The sequence below is a fragment of the Salvia hispanica genome, chromosome 4 (genome assembly GCF_029641045.1).
Source record: "Salvia hispanica isolate PSC_SH4W2 chromosome 4, Shi_PSC_v1, whole genome shotgun sequence".
NCBI lineage: Eukaryota > Viridiplantae > Streptophyta > Magnoliopsida > Lamiales > Lamiaceae > Salvia > Salvia hispanica.
In genome coordinates this window covers 7,461,937-7,483,329 of record NC_142695.1, presented here as the reverse complement: position 1 = coordinate 7,483,329, position 21,393 = coordinate 7,461,937, and the positions used below count along the sequence as shown (strand labels likewise).

The 21,393-nt window shown below is 34.2% G+C and overlaps 2 protein-coding genes across 5 annotated transcripts; both read right to left on the bottom strand.

Annotated features, from left to right (window-relative positions):
* Positions 1-367: 367 nt before the first annotated feature.
* LOC125191903 (uncharacterized) lies at positions 368-10,987 on the bottom strand. Of its 2 annotated transcripts, none has more exons than XM_048089335.2 (25): positions 10,906-10,987; positions 10,561-10,768; positions 5,637-5,854; positions 5,447-5,552; positions 5,271-5,369; positions 5,127-5,186; positions 4,928-5,006; positions 4,636-4,783; positions 4,341-4,464; positions 4,052-4,232; positions 3,929-3,957; positions 3,705-3,853; positions 3,509-3,611; positions 3,334-3,429; positions 2,929-2,981; positions 2,707-2,830; positions 2,418-2,480; positions 2,276-2,335; positions 1,787-1,948; positions 1,622-1,695; positions 1,416-1,509; positions 1,145-1,281; positions 978-1,058; positions 792-897; positions 368-718 (listed from the first exon to the last, which is right to left on the bottom strand). In XM_048089335.2, exons 2-25 carry the CDS (start codon positions 10,744-10,746, stop codon positions 644-646), a joined length of 2,607 nt encoding a protein of 868 aa, XP_047945292.2. In that variant the 5' UTR covers positions 10,747-10,768; positions 10,906-10,987; the 3' UTR covers positions 368-643. The 2 variants fall into 2 exon arrangements, with proteins under 2 accessions (XP_047945292.2, XP_088925654.1); XM_089069528.1 differs by having other exon boundaries at positions 368-704.
* Positions 10,988-11,869: 882 nt separating this feature from the next.
* On the bottom strand, positions 11,870-19,641 carry LOC125191902 (uncharacterized). 3 transcript variants are annotated; one of them, XM_089069742.1, is made up of 21 exons: positions 19,591-19,641; positions 18,936-19,129; positions 16,339-16,556; positions 16,131-16,236; positions 15,957-16,055; positions 15,813-15,872; positions 15,339-15,417; positions 14,823-14,970; positions 14,406-14,529; positions 14,082-14,262; positions 13,943-13,971; positions 13,714-13,862; positions 13,507-13,609; positions 13,333-13,428; positions 13,175-13,230; positions 12,931-13,054; positions 12,645-12,707; positions 12,500-12,559; positions 12,256-12,417; positions 12,087-12,160; positions 11,870-11,990 (listed from the first exon to the last, which is right to left on the bottom strand). In XM_089069742.1, the coding sequence occupies exons 1-21, from the start codon at positions 19,634-19,636 to the stop codon at positions 11,876-11,878; spliced, it is 2,286 nt and encodes a 761-aa protein (XP_088925868.1). In that variant the 5' UTR covers positions 19,637-19,641; the 3' UTR covers positions 11,870-11,875. The 3 variants fall into 3 exon arrangements, with proteins under 3 accessions (XP_088925868.1, XP_088925870.1, XP_088925869.1); XM_089069744.1 differs by lacking the exons at positions 18,936-19,129; positions 19,591-19,641 and adding an exon at positions 16,754-17,235; XM_089069743.1 differs by lacking the exon at positions 12,087-12,160 and having other exon boundaries at positions 11,897-11,990.
* Between the last annotated feature and the right edge of the window lie 1,752 nt (positions 19,642-21,393).

Sequence of the window (21,393 nt, the reverse complement as noted above, 5' to 3'; positions counted from 1 at the left end):
TTTTCTGAGACTCAGTTTATATTCCTTATGGTAACTTGATTTTCTGATTCAGATACTATCTTTTATTACTAGTAAAAATCTTCTCCGACAAATAGTTGAACGAGCAACTCATGACCGCTAATAAATATCGGGACTTTGCAATACCTGATTATCACAATTTTATATTGGCTCGTTCCGTTTGCAGAAATATTTTATGATTATTTTTTTTACGTAATATATTTGGTTGACGAGATTGAATCTCACAAATAACCCACTAATATAATTTTACAACTTATTCCTAGATGAATTATCATATGATAATTAGTCATAACAACCGAACATCACCTATATTTACTATAGAAGTTCGTGGAAAATTATTAGATTAATGTTAAAGAATAAAATAGTTTGATATTTACACAGATAAATTAGACAGTTTACTAGTAATTCATTTTAAACCAAGATACAATGGTGGTGTTGGTTTTAAACCATCAACAAATGCCTGGCTTTTGGAAAAATGCAGATGTACTACTTGCTGCTGCCTTGTTGCAATATTATAGTAAGAGAAGCTCCTTGTTCTAATGTTAATGTCATACTTCATTTATTTGTAATAGTTTTTAAAGACTAAAACAGATAAAACCTTATTTCAACTAACAGAAAGCAGACATTAGTTGTCAGAAGGCAGACGATTGTATGGAGCACTCCCAAATGCAGCAACATCACCAGGTCTATTTAATACAATCTGTCATTAATGAGAAATAACAAAACATAGGTCATTTATTTGTGACAGAAAAAATGTTTAAAAGAAAAGTTACCTGATAATCTCCGATAACACAATATTTAAATCCAGCAGCACAATAATCAAAATAGTATTCCCACGTCCGTATGAACTTGTCGTCAAATCCAAGACCATGAATTTTACTATCAATACACAAAATCCTTTAGCAACTTTAAAATAAGACTTTTCTGTTTAGGAGTGCAGATGTATCAAGTTTAATAACCTTCGGTTTTGGAGGAAGTTGCGACGCCAATTCCTGAGGGTGTGGTAATAATGATATCCTATTTCTTCTAGGTGCACGACGCTGCATAAAATCAATCCAACCAGACACGCGTCAATAAATAACAGACATTAAACACAGTATTTGTTAAGAATGCAAACATTGATCACCTAAGTCTGGATGCTGCAGCCATTGCCTGTACTACTCGGTTAAGTGAAGGTACACATCCACCATGGAATATGTATTCCGTGGCAAATCCATTCCTACGCCTCCACTCTTCATATTTCTCATCAGCTACAGCTATGAACTGATGAAAAAATTCAGCTAGTTTTTTATAGTAGTTCACATTGGGTGAAGTGATAAAAACAAGCCTGTTGTTGACAACAAAACTCAAACACTAAGGTTTGATGGGAAACTAAGAATGGAAAAATTAGAGGTTACCTGAAGAACAAGAATACCATTGTCTGCTAATGAAGATTCACAACATTTAAAAAATTCTTCCATATAGTCATGCCCAACGTGTTCTATCATCCCACTGAAAAGCCAGCACGAGAATTGTATCATGCATATGTTTGTGTCATTACAGTAAAGCAGCAAATTAATTCAAGAGGTTGGGTTAGTTGGAAACATTAAATCAATGGACTCACCATGATATTATCCTATCATATCTGTAGTTCTTAGGCAATTGGCGGTAGTCACAAAGAAGAACTTCAATTTGATCCTAATAATAAAACTAATAACTTGAGAAATCACAAACATGGGAAATCTTTTCTTTACAATGTGTATAAAACAACTAAATAATATGTTATTACCTGTAAACCTGCTTCCTTCACTATCGCTTCTATGTATTGCAGCTGACTTTCTGACAATGTAATGCCCGTATATTTGCATCCTGTTTTTTTCACTACTTCAACTGCTAAACTTCCCCATCCACACCCTATCTCTAGAATGTGATGATCTTTATTGATTCTTGCCTGTACTCGAAGGGGATTCAGCATATGAGAGTTACTATGTGAGATTGTGAGCCCCATCCACATTAAAAAAGGATTAGATTTATGTTACAAATTTATCATGTAAATTAGATGAATCTTACTCTGTATAGAACAGGAAGAATAAGTTTCCAGAGAAAGAAACATAGTTACAACTTTTATCTGTTCACTCTAAATTTCGCCTTCTAATGAGTATCTAAGTATTTAACCTTTCCCATAAAATCAAGTTCTTAAATACATCAAATTAATTACTAAATTTTAGCATCCCTAATGATCAATACAAGATTGAAGGAATGTGCCGGTGAATTTCACCTTTTCAATCAAAGTATGGACTTTCCGGAGCTGTGCATTCTTCAAATCTTCTAATGGAGTCTGCAATGACAGTATAAAGTAACAATATGGTACAGACCATCAACAGATATATCTATTGAAAATTTGAAATCATTAGTATCACCTGAAATATTGCACAAGAATACGTCATTGTCTCATCCAAGAATAGAGAAAACAATTCATTGCTCTGCCAAAAGAAATAGAAAGAAACTGAATTACAATGAAACAATTGAAGTAGAAAGATATCACAATGTACTCGTTATGTAAAAAATTACTATGACTTTGATGTCACATGCACATCCACTAAGAATATTGCATACAAAGTCTAACAAATAAAAGAAATTAATAAAGATTTATATTCCTGTGCTAATATATAATTATTTATAACCCTTTTAAAGCATATGGCCACTTACTAGGTCATAATGGCGCGAGATGTTACGCCGTGCCTGGGTCAGTGTGTTCCTCCTGGAAACAAGGTTGATGATTTTTTTTGCATTTGCTGCTATAGATGTGTAAAGAAATGGTGTCCACCGTTTCCTAGAGATATCAACACAGTAAAATATATCATTGTATTACGTTCTATAAACCAGATCAACACACACACACACAGGGAAATACCTCTTGATTATATTTACCTATCCTTGTTTAACTCGGCATATGAATTCAGCTCTGCATTTCTTATAATCAGCTGCACAATACATGTCCCATAAATTAAATATTCAAATAATGATAGTTGAAGAGTTAAAAGTTACTCCATACTCCCACTGTCCATCAAATATAATCTCATTGGTGGACGACACGAGTTTTAATATGAAATTGGTAAAGTATGAGAGAAAAAGAGATAGAGTAGGTAAAGTATGAGAGAGAAAGAGAAAATGTAGAAAAAGTAGGAGAGAGAAAGATAAAAGAATAACAAATTGGAAGTAACTTTCCATTTTTAGTACTATGAGACTGATTTTGGTGGACGGGTGAAAATGGAAAGATTGAGACTATTTTTCGTGGACGAAGGAGTATTATTAATTTTGGATCCTTTTACTTACTAGAAGAAAGTTGAGAAGACCTTCATTTGCATCAACAAAAGAAATGTCACCATTAATGTAGGCATCGGCAAAACCTAAATCGGCCTCAGTTGCGACCTGTGAGAACAGTATATCCAGTTTGACAATAAATACTTACAAAATTAACTATTTTTTAGGGGTAATAACCTAATCTTACCTTCCAATAAAACTGGGGTTTGTGAACTCTCACAATGACCCTTAAATTGCTCTTTGTTCTTGTACCTTCAAATGTAAAGATTTTACCACCTTCTTCCAAAAAGCTGTTTCAACAGTAATTGTCAGTTGTATACTTGTATACATTCTCTTTAAGCAGATACCGCAGTACTATGTTATAATGTATACTAGAAGCTCACATTAGACATCCAGTAACAATAAAGCGCTGAAGGAACCTTGTAACGACAAAACAAGCCCCAGTTTCAAGACGAGATGGAACCATGCATGTGGGGTTGTTTGAATAAGTATAATGTTTTCTAAGCATGCTGTTTGCAGCAAGTATTCCTGCCTGTTAAGATCAATTCATGTTAACAGATAAAAATCTGTTTAGGAATAAAGTTGTACTTATGTTGCGATAAAATACCTTTACTCCATCCTCGGGGAAGCCATAGCCTGGAAACATAAAAGGTTATACCATAAAAGACCATAAGCCATCACACACAACTTAATGGATTGCTGAAAAAGCTTCTTAAGAATTTTTATGAACCTTGATAGGCTCCACAGAACCATAGTCCTCTCTTCCCTTGGATATTATTGAGATCTGACAAAGCCTTGCTAGCAGCAACTGATGGTATAGGATGGCTAGTTGATGACTTGAAAGATGTATCTTTAGGTGTATAAGGTGGATTTAGAGACGCAAAAATTGGAACTGCGGATTCACTAATATTCTGTACATCCATTGAGAAAAAAAAAATCTCAAAAACTGGTTATCTAGCTACTGAAGTTGATAGAAAATCTTTTTAATGAATAAATCATAATGATTTAAAGTGCGAAACCTGGACATTGTTGAGCCAATACGTTATACAAGCATTGTCATTGCTATCTCCAAGAACATTCCTCGAGCTCCATGCCCCTTGGACTTTTGGCATCAAATTTTCGTCACGGTGGAGGAAAATATCACTGTAATATGAGTTCAACAGTAGAAGTCAACTAATGACTTTAGAGATTAATCATAAGAAGAGTTCAACAGTAGAAGTCGACTACTGACTTTAGAGATTAATCATAAGAAAAATTATTATACTACCATCACAGGGAAAAGTTTCACAAGAAAAAGATTATCATAAAGGTAACCTGTAGGAATATTGAAAAGCACCAAGTATTCTTGATTCATCGTATGTCGCCTGTTTTCCTAAGATGTTTAGAGCATCTGGAGGATGTGCAGAAATTATGCACGCATCATATTCTTCTTCCAATCCATCCTTGTATTTAATAACACAACCTGCATCATTCTTTTGTTACACACTCATGTGCAAAATGTAAGCTCAAATTAATAGAATGATCAATATATTATTTATATTCAAGACTTCAAATAACAATAAGGTAATGAGAGAAAACAAGGACTAGTGTTTTGACGCATACTTACCCTTGTCATTGGTCAAAACCGAATATATTTCAGAACTGGTTTTCACTTGACAGCCTCTACTTTCCATCTCTTTCTTAATCTGGTAATAAATCATGTATTAAAATCTTATAATCGTCTATTTACATATAATATCTACGAACATGCCTTGTTCCTCAGGTGATATTTCTGGATTAAAGAATCCAAGAAACTCACTACCTACCCCATCGACATAACTTTGTGAAAGCCATTTTGGTGTAAGTCGTTTAGTGAGACCAAGAAGCTGCAGAAAAGAAAATCATAACAATCATTTTAATAGAAATATATTGTAATAATGCCACATTCACTAACAATTATAAATGTCTACCTCAAGAATGTCTTGATTGCACAAGAATGAAAGTGTTAAATAGGCAGAGAAGGTCATCACTGCAGAAGAGCATGACCAAATTGAAGCACAAATTGGAATCTGGAAACAAAAACACAATTTAAAGTCAGATCTTTGCTTGCATGACATGGAAAAGTATGATATTTTAATAGTCATACAAGGAAAGCTTTCTGGAATATCTCAGAGTAACCACGTGATTGGACAAAGCTCCCCAATGTTTCATTCCGGTCAATATCTGGATTGTTATTGAGCTCTTCAATATAACTGCAATTGGTGGAGACATTCATTGAGCAGAGACTTGAAAAGGGATTAACTCTAATACCAAAAGAGGCTTATGATAATACTTACAGAGAGGCGTTGTCTCTGAACTTAATGATTTCCTTAATCATTTTCCAAAACCATGGATTCAAGACATTCTTCTTCTGCGCAAAGATACTTGACAGTCCATTTCGAGTACCCCATTCGAACCCTCGGCCTTCATCCAAGCTCACAGAGTATGAAGTGTCGGAGACCTCGGTATCAACTCCAACACTCTCAAATAATTCCATCACCTCCGGATACATAGCCTGTCCAATAAGCGAATTACAGGTAACACCCACACACGCAATTTTGAAAGCATTAAAGAATGCTTTACTATCTTCACAATCTTCTATGAGTTCAACTCAACAGTGATGATAAACTTGCAGTTTTTGGATTCACACAAATGATACCATTTTGCCATCAAGGGCTAATATGGTCAGACAAAGTATTTAGTGGAGAAAACAAGTGTTTCCAGCTTACACCAAATCTTCCAACATCAATAGTCCTATAACAACTAAAGCCGCATGCAGTTGAAAATTGGAGAAAAGGAGAAGATGAAGAATCATAAGCACATTCCATGCCCAGACAGTAAAAAAACAAAAGTCGTTTTTTTAAAACTCCGGAAAGGCCGAATAGGAGAGGGTCAGTGTAAGCAAGGATTTCAGGAATATCAACAGTCAAGCATTTCGTCGAACAACAGATGGGCAAACATCCAGTGATTAGTTCTCCAGATCTGGTGCTTATTCCTAAATCATGCTCCATATAGATTATGGCATGTATAGATAGATGTTTGCAGTTGATGATTTCAATTCAATAATATGACCAGTCCCTTTTTTCCCATATTCATGCTATATAGCCTACGGGCTACGGCGCTATTTTTGTAAGAGCACTCCCAATGGAGGTGGCGAATTCTCGGCGATAAATCGCCGATTATCGCCGAATTATCGCCGGCCATTGTGGCGAAGTCGGCGATAATTCGGCGATAATGTTACCGTTGCTTCGCCGAGTGGCGATTTATCGCCGGATTATCGCCGAGCGATCGCCGGCCACTGTGGGCGACGCTCGGCGATAATCGGCGATTTTTAAAATTTTTTTTTTTTTTTTTGGCCGAACGGCTATTTTATCCCACCCCTATAAATATTTCATCCTCTTCCTCCATTCATCACCCACAAACTTCATTCACACAAATTTTCAATCTTTTTTCTCTCCATCTTTATTAAATGAGTTCTGATTCATCGTCTCGTGCTCAGTCCGACGAGGAAATATCACATTCTTCTTCCGAAGAAGAGGTACCTCCCGCTCCCACCGGATGGGATGTAGCGGGTTTCGCCAACAACCCAATCAACAACTATATCTCCCGCTGCATACAAAGCGAGATCGCTCGAATGCAGCAGCCACCCCCCCAACGGCCAATCCGCCGGCGGCGCCGATACATCCCTCGCAACCACACTGGTGCGCACGATCGGCTGTTCGCCGATTATTTCGCGGAGGAACCACGTTATCCGGCAGATGTATTTCGTCGCCGGTTCAGAATGCGCCGCTCCCTCTTCCTGCGCATTGTTAATGCGTTGTCCGCGCGTTACCCCGAGTTCCGGCTCCAGCGAGACGCAGCAGGGAAGCCCGGACTATCGCCCCTACAGAAATGCACTGTTGCCATCCGGCAGTTGGCATATGGAGGGTCCGCCGACATGTTCGATGAGTATCTGCAATGCGGCGAGACGACTGGCAACGAGTGCCTGAAGAATTTCTGTCAGGGCGTGCGAGAGATATTTGGGGAGCACTACCTTCGCTCGCCGGACGCAGCTGACTGCCAGTTCCTACTGGATTGGCACTGGAGGACCCACGGCTTTCCGGGGATGCTCGGCAGCATCGACTGTATGCACTGGCAGTGGAAGAACTGCCCAACCGCGTGGCGAGGCCAGTTTACTACCGGCTACAAAGGTACGCATCCCACCATCATTCTTGAAGCCGTTGCCGACCAACGGCTTTGGATTTGGCATGCTTATTTTGGTATAGCCGGGTCGAACAACGACCTAAATGTTCTCAATTCCTCGCCCCTTTTCAACGAGCGGATCAACGGATTAGGCCCCTCCATCGAATTCACGGCCAATGGCAATGTGCATAACATGGGGTACTACCTGGCTGACGGCATCTATCCGCAATGGCCCGTGTTTCTGAAGACGATCAGATGCCCACTCGGAGATAGAAGAAGGTATTTTGCCCGAGCGCAAGAGTCTGCGCGCAAGGATGTGGAGAGGGCATTTGGGGTGCTCCAATCGCGATTTGCACTGGTAAAGGGTCCGACGCGCTTTTTCTACCAGGGGGATATTGCCGATATCATGTATGCGTGCATCATCATGCATAACATGATCATCGAAGATGAACACGAAGGCGTCCTCGACGTCACCAACGACCCAAGTGTTGCATCATCGAGTCACGGTGTCTCAACCGAGTCCGCCCGCCAGGGTGTACCGCACAACGAACATGAACGGTTCCAGGCGTTCATGGACATACACCAGAAGGAGGCCCATCAAGCACTACAACACGATATCATCGAAGAATTGTGGGCAAATAGAAACCGCGCCCACCGCCCTTGAATTTTTTTTTCTTTGAATTTTTTTTTTGATTTTTTATTTCCATTCGTGTACTTTTTTTTTTTTTAATTTTCTTCGTTGTAATGTGTACCCGTGTTTAATACAACGAACTTTATTACTATTTATTTGATTTATCTTTATAAATTAAATAAGCTAGCTTTATTATATATAAAAATAAAACAATTAAATTAGTGATGATGTAAAAATGAAATGTTGAGTTAGGGAGAAATAAGGGAGAAATAAGGGAGAAACCATTGTAGGGGTTGGCTAAAAACTGGGGATAAAATGTGATGCTGATGTGGCGCTGATGTGGCAGGAGTTAGGGAGAAATAAGGGAGAAATAAGGGAACTCCATTGGGAGTGCTCTAACACTTCATAACAGTTCGTTGATGCTATTGCTACATTGTTAGCCTACTTTATCTAGTCAATAGGAGTATATAAATATAAATAAGGGTAATTTGGCGAAAATAGCATAAATGTTTGGTTACATTTTTATCAAAAAGTGTATAACATGAAACCGAAAATCATTTTCTGCAAACTAACAAAAGTTAATAATTTTAGTATATATAAATATAGAATGCGCAATCCTCTAATTATTAAAATTATAATTATTATGTAAATGATGGGGACGTGTTATATTATTGCCTAACTCACTTTTAAATTTCTAATTATAACTAAATGATAGGCTTTGGATCATTAAATCAAGATACAAGATAAGCAATCAATTAAGGGTATTAATGTGATTAACAAAAAAGTTAGTTATAACTAACTTTTAAAAAATATCTCAAAACTTTAAATGATTATAATTATCCCAATTTATATTTTTTTTACACCAAATATATCAAATTAAAGATAATTTTATAAGGATTCTAACGAGACCTCACTTGCATATATTCCGTTGTCAAAATTTGAAAAAAATTATTGAATTTTCGTAAATATCAACTAGCAGTTTAATGTCAATATAGCTACCATAATATATCAATATAATACATATACAATGTCAATGTTAAATTGTGTTGACATATTCAATGAATCATATTAATATGTTTAGTACACTATATTGACAATTTGAGTGAAAACCTTAATTTTGATAGTTTTCTTATCTTTTCAAATTTAATTAATAATAAAATGAAATTACACATGAGAATTTATGGACCACTAGATCTCTATAAATCTAATGGTTATAAATTAGTTGTAGTTAGCAATTAAAAATAGAGTTAACAATTGATCACACCCCGTAATTAATGATAATTGTTATAAATTACAGTATTTATTATTGTAGGGGAGTGTTATATTGTTAACTCATATTCAAATTAAGGGCTTAGATCATTAATCCCTAAATGTCAATACGATCAACGAAAAACGTCAATAAAACCATAGGATTAATTCCAAAAACTATTAATAGGGGTTTTAATGTCAATTAACTACATGTTTACTTATAACTAACTTTTAAAAGAAATTCCAAAACTTTAAATTCATATAACATATATCAAATTAAACATAATTTCATAAGGATTCCAATGATATCCTACATGCATATGTTCCGACGTCAAAATTTGAAAAAAAATTTAAAATTTTTTAATTTTTTCGTACATCAGAAATGTCAACATATTATATACAATATGTCAATATAATACATGTAGAATGTCAATATACGCAACGGGTTAACATTCTTAAAGCATTGTGTTGACATTCTCAAAGCATTGTGTTAATATTTTCGAAACACTATATTGACATTTTCATCCAAAACCCTAATTTGGAGTTTTTTTAAATCTTTTTTATTTTATTAATAAAAACAAAAATTACACGTGGAAAATTGTAGACCACACGTTTTCTAAAATCTCATGGCCTCAAATTAGTTGTAGTTAGCAATTAAATGATGAGTTCGGAATTGATCACTCCCCTATTATTGTAATTATAAATTATTTATTGAATATTTGATTTCCTTCTATTATTTGATACTATTCATCTCATTTATAATTTATTATAAAATCAGTACTATTTTTAAAAAATATCTATTCCTTAAATATTCACTAACTTTTCTCAATCTATTTTTTTATAATTTTTAAAATTGGTGTGAACTGTGAACTAAAATATCCGATTCTTTGTTTTACTAATGTAAATTTTTCTTTGATAATTGAATTGAAATTTAGTTTAAACGTAAAACAAACACAAAATGTTGTCGTGCACGAGCTATTGTAAATACTAGTTCTATCCACAAAATAATTATAGCAATAATTATCGACACGTAATATTTGATTTTAAGGTTAGCTAGTTGACATGAATATAACATTAAGGCGTGGAATAAATAATTTTCTCTCCTCACGGAAAAATTAAAAAGAGTAATTTGAGTTTTAGAAAGCCAGAGAATTTGGTACCCGAGCAAAAATAGCAAAACCAATATCAAGACGAATGCCATCAATCGTAGCGGTCTTGGCTTGGCCGCCTAAGCTCGTCTCCTTCTCATGTACCACCACCTCCAGCCCTTCCTTCGCCAAAACATACGCAGCCGCCAGCCCGCTTACGCCGCCGCCTATGACCGCCACTCTCATCATCTTTGACATTGATCTATATACTATATTACTCCTAGTTCACTCATAAGATATTTATCAGTGGAATTGAAAAAAGAAATGTCATTTTTTAAGGAAATTGCTACATGCATTAGGAACAAGTTAATTTTGCGCCAAATAATACTTTTTTTCAACGTAGTATGTAATGTTTACCTCGTAGTGAAGTTGTATGGTGAGATTAGAACAAAAGTATTGTAATATTAATATTGGAAGATTTGACAACTCCTTACATAATTGTGTCGATTACTTCAGATTTATAATATGCACAATATTAAGGTCTAGCTATTTAATTAGCTATAATTTCCCATGACAGCTAAATTTTTACTTTTTAGGTATATGTTTGTATCACGGCCAAACTCATGGTCTTCGACATTGATTTATAGTACTACATACTAATGTAGTATTATTTTCACATTTATTAGTGGATTTGTAAAAAAAACTATAAATGCGTTGGTTAAAGGAAATTGCTATATATGTTATGAACAAATTCTTAGTGCCAAATCAGAATTTTGCCAAGTACATATAATGTTTACCTTATAATCAAGTTGTATGATGAGATTGATATAAATATTATTGCAACGTTGGAAGATTTCACCACCTCCTTATATATAGTTGTGTCGAATGTATTCATATTTCAACAATATATACATAATTAAGGTGTCTAGCTACTTAATTAGCTAAATATAATTTCCGGGGACATGTAGCTAACATTTATATTCAACAAATTAATTAAAAATAGAGTACATGATACACTAAGTTAAAGTTAATACATCCTCTCGATCTCGATGATACCAATATATAGTAAATATCGATTTTCATATTTTATACCATACTTGGTAGTTGGTACAAGTAAATATAAGGTGTGGCCAACCTATATATGTTACTTATTGCTATCTCATCTATGCACATCAATAGAACGGCAATAGGTTTGGTATCCACCTATTATTATTAATTGACACTTATATAAGTGTCAATTAATTATATCCTTGAACCTATTTAGATTTATATGCATAAGTATCTAAATAATCAAACAGAGTTATTACCATATGTTGCATTTTCTCTGCTTCTTAAAAGCTACTGTACTTTATTATTTTGCACAGGAAATTTTTAACAAGTTTCTTGATCACCAAAATGTATGAATTACCTGAAGAATAAGAATACCGTTTTTATCCAAATAAGATTCGCAGCATTTAAAAAAGTCGTCCATGAATTCATGACCAACGTGTTCTATCATCTCACTGAAAATTTAGCATGAGAAAAAAAAACATACATAATCAAATTAACTTAATTTAAATGGTTGATATGATTCTAGATATGACAACAGAGAGGCTCACCATCCTATTATCCTATCATATTTGTAGTTGTTAGGCAGTTTGCGGTAGTCACACAGAAGAAATTCAATTTGGTCCTAATATCGAAATCTTAAAACTTGAGAATGACAAATCACATAACAGTGTAAGAAGACATTTACCATGCAACAAAATTTCCTTATCATACACATACCTGTAGGCCTGCTTCAGCTGCTTTCGATTGCGCATATTGCAGCTGATTTTGGGACAAGGTAATGCCAGTATATTTACATCCTGTTTTTCTGACAACTTCAAGTGCAAAAGTTCCCCAACCACATCCAATCTCGAGAATGTGGTGATTTTTATTGATTCTTGCCTGTTAAAGATAATTTAGTGTACGAGTTATTATTAGTGCATTGAGGAAGAAATGTATGAATGAATGAATGAATGAAGCTCACCTTTTCAATCAAGATATGGATTTTCCAGAGCTGTGCATTCTTCAAGTCCTCATCTGGATTCTTTAAAGACAAGAAAATATTTTATTGTATTGTACTCCATAGATACAAGGCCTATCAACAAACCTACTGAAATTGTTAGCACTACCTGGTATATTGCGCAAGAGTACATCATTGTTTCATCCATGAAAAGAGAAAAGAACTCATTACTCTGCACAAAAATAAAACACGAAATATGATAAATACTATAAATCAATAACTAGCTATATAATTATGCGAGCCTACTTCAAAACCTAAATATGTAGAACAAAGTAATGTTAGTATTAGACAAAATAGAAGAGCTGTTATATACATCTGAAAATAAATGAACATTACATTCTATCACATCTTATGTATTACCATAGATTAATCATGCATATGTCTGAACCACTTACTAGGTCATAATGCTGCGAGATGTTATTGCGGGCCTGAGATAGGGTGTTCTTCCTGGAAACACGCTTGAAGAAATTTTTTCCAGAAGCCATTACAGAAGTGTGAGAGAAATTTGTCCACCATCCCCTAAAGATACCAGCAAAGTAATATTCTCATGATTTTCATTTGCCAACTAGATGACATCAAGATAAAGTTGATACTTGATAAACACATACTATAATTTGAATTTTTGTTGATTTATACTACCTTCCTTTGTTCAGGTTTGAGGTATAATAATTAAGTTCTGTATTTGCAACAGTGAGCTGAAAAATACAAGTTGAAAAAAGTATATTTTCAGATAAATAAAAGCCGCAGAGTAAAAATTCACCGAAAGTAATACATATATTTTAGATCCACTATCATACGAGAAGAAAGTTTAGAAGTCCTTCATTTGTGTCATGAAAGTAAATGTCACCATCAATATAGGCATCAGCAAAACCTAAATCAGACCCTGTTGCAACCTGTAAGAATAATATTTAGTTTGATCCACAAGTACCGACCCAGAAATTTACAATTTAGGTGCAATAAACTAATTTTACCTTCCAATAGAATTGGGGTTTGCGAACTCTCAAAATGACTTTTAAAGGGCTCTTTTTTCTTGTACCTTCAAAGGTGAGGATTTCACCTCCTTCTTCAATCAAACTGTTATAGGAAAGCCAAAGGTGCAGAATAAACAGCTAAGGATCATAATCTAAGATTAAGCATTGGAAACATCATGATGCATTGTGAAATCACTAGGAGCTCACATTAGACATCCAGTAGCAATAAAGCGTTGAAAAAACCTAGTAACAAGAATACGAGCCCCACTTTCTAAAAAGGACGGAATCATGCGCGTGGGATTTTGTGGAATAGTATAATGTTTTCGAATCAAGCCATTTGCAGCAAGTATGCCTGCCTGCCGAGATCAAATCATGTTAACAGAATGAAAACTGCCCCAATAAAGCAGGAAATTTTAGTGACAAAATAGTACGATACCTTTATTCCATCTTCAGGTAAGCCATAACCTTGAAGTCAAAAGTTTGCAATCCCAACGATAATCATTAAGTCATCAATGACACATATTAATAGAACATAATTGGACTGCCTAAAATGCTTCTAAGGATTTTGAGTGCACCTTGGTATGCTCCGCAGAACCATAGTCCCCTCTTTCCTTGGATAAGATTGAGCTCATACAAAGCTCTGAATGCAGTAACTGAAGGTACTGGGAGGCTAGTTGACCACTTACACAAAGTCTTTTTAGGTGTTTGAGGTGGATTTAGAGTCAAGAGAAATGGAACCCCAGATTCACTAATATTCTGTGTGTCAATAGAAAACAGGAACCACAGTAAAATGATTGTTTTTTTTTCTTCAATGGTGCAACATTCCAAGGAATAACTTTCATTTTGTCCGGATTAATGCAAATTTATGACAAAGCCAGAAACTGTTTCTTGTTACAGACCTGGAGATTGTTCATCCAATATGTTATAAAAGTTGTGCCATTAGTAGTTTCCAGAAAGTTCCTCGATCCCCATGCTGCTCGGACTTTGGGCATTAAATATTCATCGTGATGAAGGAAAGCATCACTGTCGTAAAGTTGAAGAATTCAAGTAGATTCATGATTATAAAGAACCATTAGCTTATTTCCCAAAATACTTAGACAGCTGATAGAATCCATTTCTAAGGCATTATTTCCATAAGATAAGATAAAGGCCTGAGAGTGAATCTCTGCAACTGCATAAATGCTCTTTTCTTCTCAAGAAATATATTCAGCCATGCTTTTATGTCATGAAAAGTTAATATCCTTTGCTACCAGAGACGAATGTTTTGCAGAAGATAGACAAGAGATGTTTGTTGACAGTAAAAAGAGAAAAGAAACCTGGAGGCATATTGAAAAGCACCGAGTATTCTTAGTTCATCATATGTCACATGTTTTCCTAAGATCTTCAGAGTATCAGGAGCATGTGTAGCAAAAATGCATCCATCATATGCTTCTTCCAAGCCATCTTTACATGTAACAGCCCAGCCTGATGATTTTTTTTGCCCAAGCTCAAAATGTAAAGCTCATATTTATAGAATAATTAGTATAGCAATTTTCCAAATTGACATTAAGATCATTACATTATATAAATAAATCAACTTAATTTTTAATTTGTTTTATTATTGTATACTGAATCTGGTTTGGACCTTTATTCAGCCGTGATATATATTTTGACATGTCTGTTTGAGAAAAATTTGGAACATAAAGTATGATAATCACAGAATTCGCTTTATAAGGTTGTATTTAGAAGTTAGAACATGAATAATATTTTCATATTATCAATATGTTATTATTTATCTGCTAACAAAAATAGAAAAAGAAAACAAGCAAAGAGTTGTGTTTTGACACACTCACCCCTGTCATTGGTATAAATTGAACATATTTCAGAACTGGTCTTCACTTGACAGCCTCTACTTTCCAGCTCTATTTTAATCTACTTATAAATCATCAAGTAAAATCTTATAAGTCTATTTAAGAGAAGTGGAAAACACTTAAGGGTGTGTTATCATTGATTGTAAATTTATCATGGAAAAATGTGTGGAGAGAAAAACTTTTCCCTTTAAATCCATTCTTTCTTTACCGTATGTTCCTGTAAAAAAAGAATTTCACCTTTTCACATTCCTCATTTTCACTGCATCACACCACTAACTCAAGATAACATCAGGGTGAAAATGTGGACAGTAAGGGTTGTTTTTTATTTTTTTATAGCAAATGATGGAAAAGAAAAGAAGGATTTAAAGGGAGAGAATTTTCATCTCTCATTTTCTCATGATAAATTTTCAACCAAACAGAACACACCATAATGAATATAGCAAACTCACTGCCTACCCCATCCACGTAGCTTTGTGAAAGCCATCTCGTGGTAAGCCGTTTAGTGACGCCAAGAAGCTGTAGAAAAGAAAATCATTTTAAACATTTTAAAAGAAAGATATGGTAATGATGACACATTTACTAATGAATGTAAACATCTACCTCCAGAATGTCGTAATTGCGCAAGAATGAAAGTGTCAAATAGGCAGAGAAGTTAATCACTTGCGAAGAGCATGACCAAATAGAAGCACAAATTGGAATCTGCCAAAAAAACATGTCAGTCAGATATTTGCTTGCATGACATGGCAATTAAGTATGAATTTTCAACAGTCTTACAAGAAAAGCTATCTGAAATAACTCAGAGTAGCCATGTGATTGGACAAAGTGCCCCAGTGTTTCATTCCGGTCAATATCTGGATTGTTATCAATCTCTTCAATGTAACTGTAGTTGGTGGAGAAGAAGATCAGCCTTAAGTCTGAGACTAATAAATGTGATGAATTACAACCAAAAGAGGCTCGTTCTTATGATATAGTAGTAACATACAGAGAGGCGTCGTTTCTGAACTTAATGATCTCCCTTATCATTTTCCAGAACCAAGGGTTGAAGACATTCTTTTTTTGAGCAAACAAGCCTGACAGTCCATTTCCAGTCCCCCATCCGAATCTTCGGCCATCATCCAAGCTGACAGAGTATGAAATGTCAGAGGCCTCAGTATCAACTCCAACACTCTCAAGTAGTTCCATCACCTCCGGATACATAGCCTGCCCAATGAGTGAATCGCAGGTAACACTTGCATACATCTTTTTAAAAACACTGAAACAATCATGTGCTGTCTTCATAGTCTTCAATCATTTGAATTATACTCAACAGTGAAGAGAAAGTTAATTTTTAGTTCTTGGATCGATAAACGCATATAGGGAGAAATGGATGTGTTCTGCCATACATGCATAATGCTTACATGCTAATTCTTCAGTCAGAGTGTTTAATGGAGAAAACAATCGTTTCCAATTTCCACTGTATCTCCAAACATCTATCATTCCAATAGCCTCATAACAACAACGAGGAAGAAAGATGAAGAAGCATCAGCGTAATTAAGGGATGTATAGGGAAAGCTGAGTTGGAGAGGACAGAGAATACGAACGGTGAGACATTTGATCGAACATTTGGAGGGCTGTGGCGCAACACCACATAAATACCCAATGCTAGTTGTGGAGGATGATTGGTGATCATGATCATAGCTCGATGTAGTTGGCCGCACAAAAAAGGAAGAATTTTGGTTTGTCATGTTAGTGCATTGGTGGAAAAGGGTTTTATATTTTGGGGCAATTGAATGCAAAAACTGCGGCGGGAATTGTTTCATGATACAACAACATTAAAATTTGGAGTCCTAAAATGAAATTGTAATAAAATGTTTTTTACTACCTCAAATTGTTAATTAGCTATATATCTTTAATCTTTCCTTCAATTTTTATTTTCACCATTTTCTGTTTTATTTTATTTTTCTATTTATTTAATTTTTTTGGTATTTCTTTAAAATAAATATTGTGGATTGTAATAAGATTTTTTTTTTAGTGAACTGCAAAAATCATATCCGGACAATATAGGATTCATATTTACGGTACTTCGCGAAAATATATTGCATCCAAGGTGTCCGGACCATACTTTTATTTCATTTGAGGTATTTTTCCAACTATTTATTTTTTTTATTTTTTTTATTTTGCCGTTTTCAGACTCAATGAAACTATTGACCTTTTTCTTTTTAGCAGCCACTTGGTGATTGCATGCTGTAATTGAACATCTTCTTTTCTTACTGTTCTTTCTCTTTCTTTATTAACATTTCTGGAGAAAGCGCGACTATATCTCCTTCTCTTATTTCATTTACAATTTTAATTTTACACATTTTCGATTTATTTTCATTTTACACAATTACTTTATTTTTTCGTAGATAGAAGGCACAATACACTGATAAAGTGATAAAAATGAAATGTCAACTGTGCCCTTGAGACTGGAAAGGGCAAATTAGGAAAGAAAATGTGAAAAAGTAGCTCGAATGAATTAGAATTTATTGTAGATACCTCAGATGCAATTTATTTTCACGAAATACCACAAATATGCATCTTACATTGTCATGGGACAATTTTTACCGTTCACTATTTTTTTAAATATTAACATGTTTATTTTATTTTTTATATTTTTCAATTAATTTAAAACTTTCAAAAAGTTGGGTTTTTCCCACGAACTTTAAAATTGGCAAATAATATCACGAACTTTACCCCGAGTTTGTTTTTTTCCCACAAATGAAAAAATTCCCACAAATAATATTACGATACGGATTTTTTTTCGTAATTTTTCGACAATAATTTTGAGAGCTTCAAGTTTTTCAATCTTTGAAGATAGTTTTTCGCGAAGCACACCCTCCAAAATTGTTTTTCAATCTATTAAAATAACATGATTTTTTTTCATTCGTGGAAAAAAAACAAACCCGGGGTAAAGTTCATGATATTATTTGCCAATTTTAAAGTTCGTGGGAAAAACCCAACTTTTTAAAAATTTTGTGATATTAGATGCCAATATCCCATAAATAAATTATACTCCCTCCGTCCCACATAATTTTACCCAGTATTCCATTTTGGGTCGTCCCACATAATTTTACCCATTTCACTTATACCATTTTTTGTAGTGGATCACATATTCCACTAACTCATTTCTACTCACATTTTATTATAAAACTAATACTTTAAAAGTAAGACCCATATCCCACCAACTTTTTCAACTCACTTTCCATTAGATTTCTTAAAATCCGTGTCGGGTCAAAGTGTCACAAATTATGTGGGCCGGAGGAAGTAAGTATGTATACCACAACCAACGGCCTCCCCTTGATTTCTCCCCCATTATTTGATCCTGTAATTTGTACTAACGTGAATAATTTATAACCTATGTTCATAATTATCAGTAGTCATGTTTTCATTTTGGATCATTCATATTTTATTTTTGACAAATTTCTCAAATAAATCAGGTCTGTAGTATCTTTCTCTATTAATAATATTTCAAATATTTTTCTTCATTATCCACTAGTAAAATTATTGATAGTGGACTTGGGTATAGTAATAGTAATATGAATAGGCCAAATAAGTTCATACCCGATCAAGCATCATAAAACGTAGATCAAGAGGGGTGCCATGAATGAGAGCAGTCTTGGCATGGCCGCCTAAGCTATTCTCCTTCTCATACACCACCACCTCCACCCCTTCTTTTGCTAAAACATATGCGGCTGCCAGCCCACTTACGCCGCCGCCTATCACCGCCACTCTCCTCATCTTCGACATCGATCGATCTGTAGAACAAAAGGAGATGAAATTGCTAATAGATTTACAAAATACAATACGTGGAGAGAGAATTCACTCAAAGTGGTGGAGAACTTAATTTCTATACTGAGAGCTTAATCTTTTCTCTAAAACATATTTATAGACTCACTGTGTTGCTTCCCTCATCTTGACCGACTTTAGTACATACGTAGCAAAACAAAAGATGAGGTTTTGTTCCTCTTTTCAAGAAACATACAATGATTATTACATCACAAATTCAAAATAATTTTTTTTTTCTTTCTTCTTGCTTCTAGAAAATTGATAGATGGCATGCACTTAGTTGGCTCCGACTCTTGGCATGACAATGTTGATTCTTTTTTTTTTTTTTTGCATATTTGAGTTTAGCTCACACGATCAATATGAATTTCAAATAAATTAAAAGCAATACTGTGGAATGTGGATCAGCCAATTTACAATGCACTGTGCTTACATTGTTGTATGGCGAGATCAGTGCATGCAGTATTGGACGACTTCATCACCTCTCTCTATATAGTTTCACTGAATATATTCATGGTTCATTAATATGCTTAATTAATTCATACTAGTATATATAGCTAACTATGACTATTTTTATGTTCTAAATGGTCCATCTGCATATCCATATGGCGGCTTAATGCCCTTATAGCACATCACCTCTCTATATATAGTTTCCTGAAATGTTTATCCCATATTTTTGACATGTTCAGTACAGTTGATAAGCCGAGATAGATGATTTTATTTGGGTTAGTTATGTTTGGACCAAAAATAAAATTGTTCATCTTGGAAGCCCAATAAAATTTCACTGTTCTTGTTCGATAAACAAGGAAATCATGAACTCGATCCAGTCAGAAGAACTCGGGATGCAACGTCAACCAACGAATTAAGAAGCTTTATCCTCCTCGCATAGCAACCACCTTCACCTGGTGCCACCACTCTCTGTCCGAACGGGAGGATGGTTGACTGGTTGTGGTAGTGATGGAGCCATGATTTTGACTCTAGTAGGCCCAAATCACCATTAACAGTTGTAGAATATTTAACCGATCACCGTGACAATTATGAGATTATTTTTTTTGTTGGCGTATAGTGATTATCGTTAAAAGTGATGTTAACGTTGATGAACCACACTAAAATTCAATTAGATGATAGAGAAATGAATCAATGTGAAATGCACTTTCACAAAAAATAAGGGACGAGCAACAATAGAATAGATATTTGTGAGTGTGTGAAAAAAAAACTAATTCAAACTAAAACTAAATTAAAGTAACATGGAAAAAAAATAAGAAGAAGCGCATGATTTTTGTTGAGTAAGACAATTGGGGATAAGGAAGTAAAACAGAAAATAATTAAAAATAACTAAGCTAAACTAAATTAAAGTGAATTAAAAAACTATACTATAAATTAACGTAAACTAAAACTGAATTAAACTAAAATAGAAAATGAAATTAAGAAGATATAAGAAGCACATGTTATTTTGGAGTATATCACTTCTTATATTTATTTTTCAAATTTTCTTTTATTTTTTGTCTTATGTATTTATCTTAGACCATCATATATATAACATTTTCGTTTTAAAACAGCACTGCTATATATTTCTAAAACCATTTTCATACTTCCTTCAAAACTCTCCTAAATAAATCACTGAACAAGTAAATTTAACAACTAATTAATTACGACATAAGTACAAAGAATGTAGTATTTGAACTTAAGAACGTGAGTTCCTTCAGTAAATTGATTCCACCATAGATATTCATGGTTTAAGGATGAACTAATCTAAATTTTGTTTCTAAATAGATTTTATGTTTATTATGTAAAAAACATTTTGTGTGAGAATATAAAACTAAATGTATAAAATAAATAAAATTCGTAGTGAATTAATAACATTAAAAAATAATTTTCTCTCATAAATACTAGAATTCACCGTAGACCTTCGAGATTGGCAGGCTAAAAATTCACATTCTACTTATATGCATAAAAACATTAGCGCCAACTTTTAACTATGATTTTCATAATTAACTGCACGAGATGATATGTTTTTGTGTCAAATTTGTTATTAATCGGGCAATTAGCAGGTAATCGTCGGGTATATCAATAACCAAAGTTTTAAATGTGCAAAACGTCAACGCTTTTTCTAATTTATTGTATATTGAAACACGTCAAATTGAGAGCCATTAATTTAATCTAATTTAATTTGTGTGTATTATTCGTATTGTAAAATGCAAAAGAGAAGTTGAAGCAGAAGGTGGTAGAGTGTAGT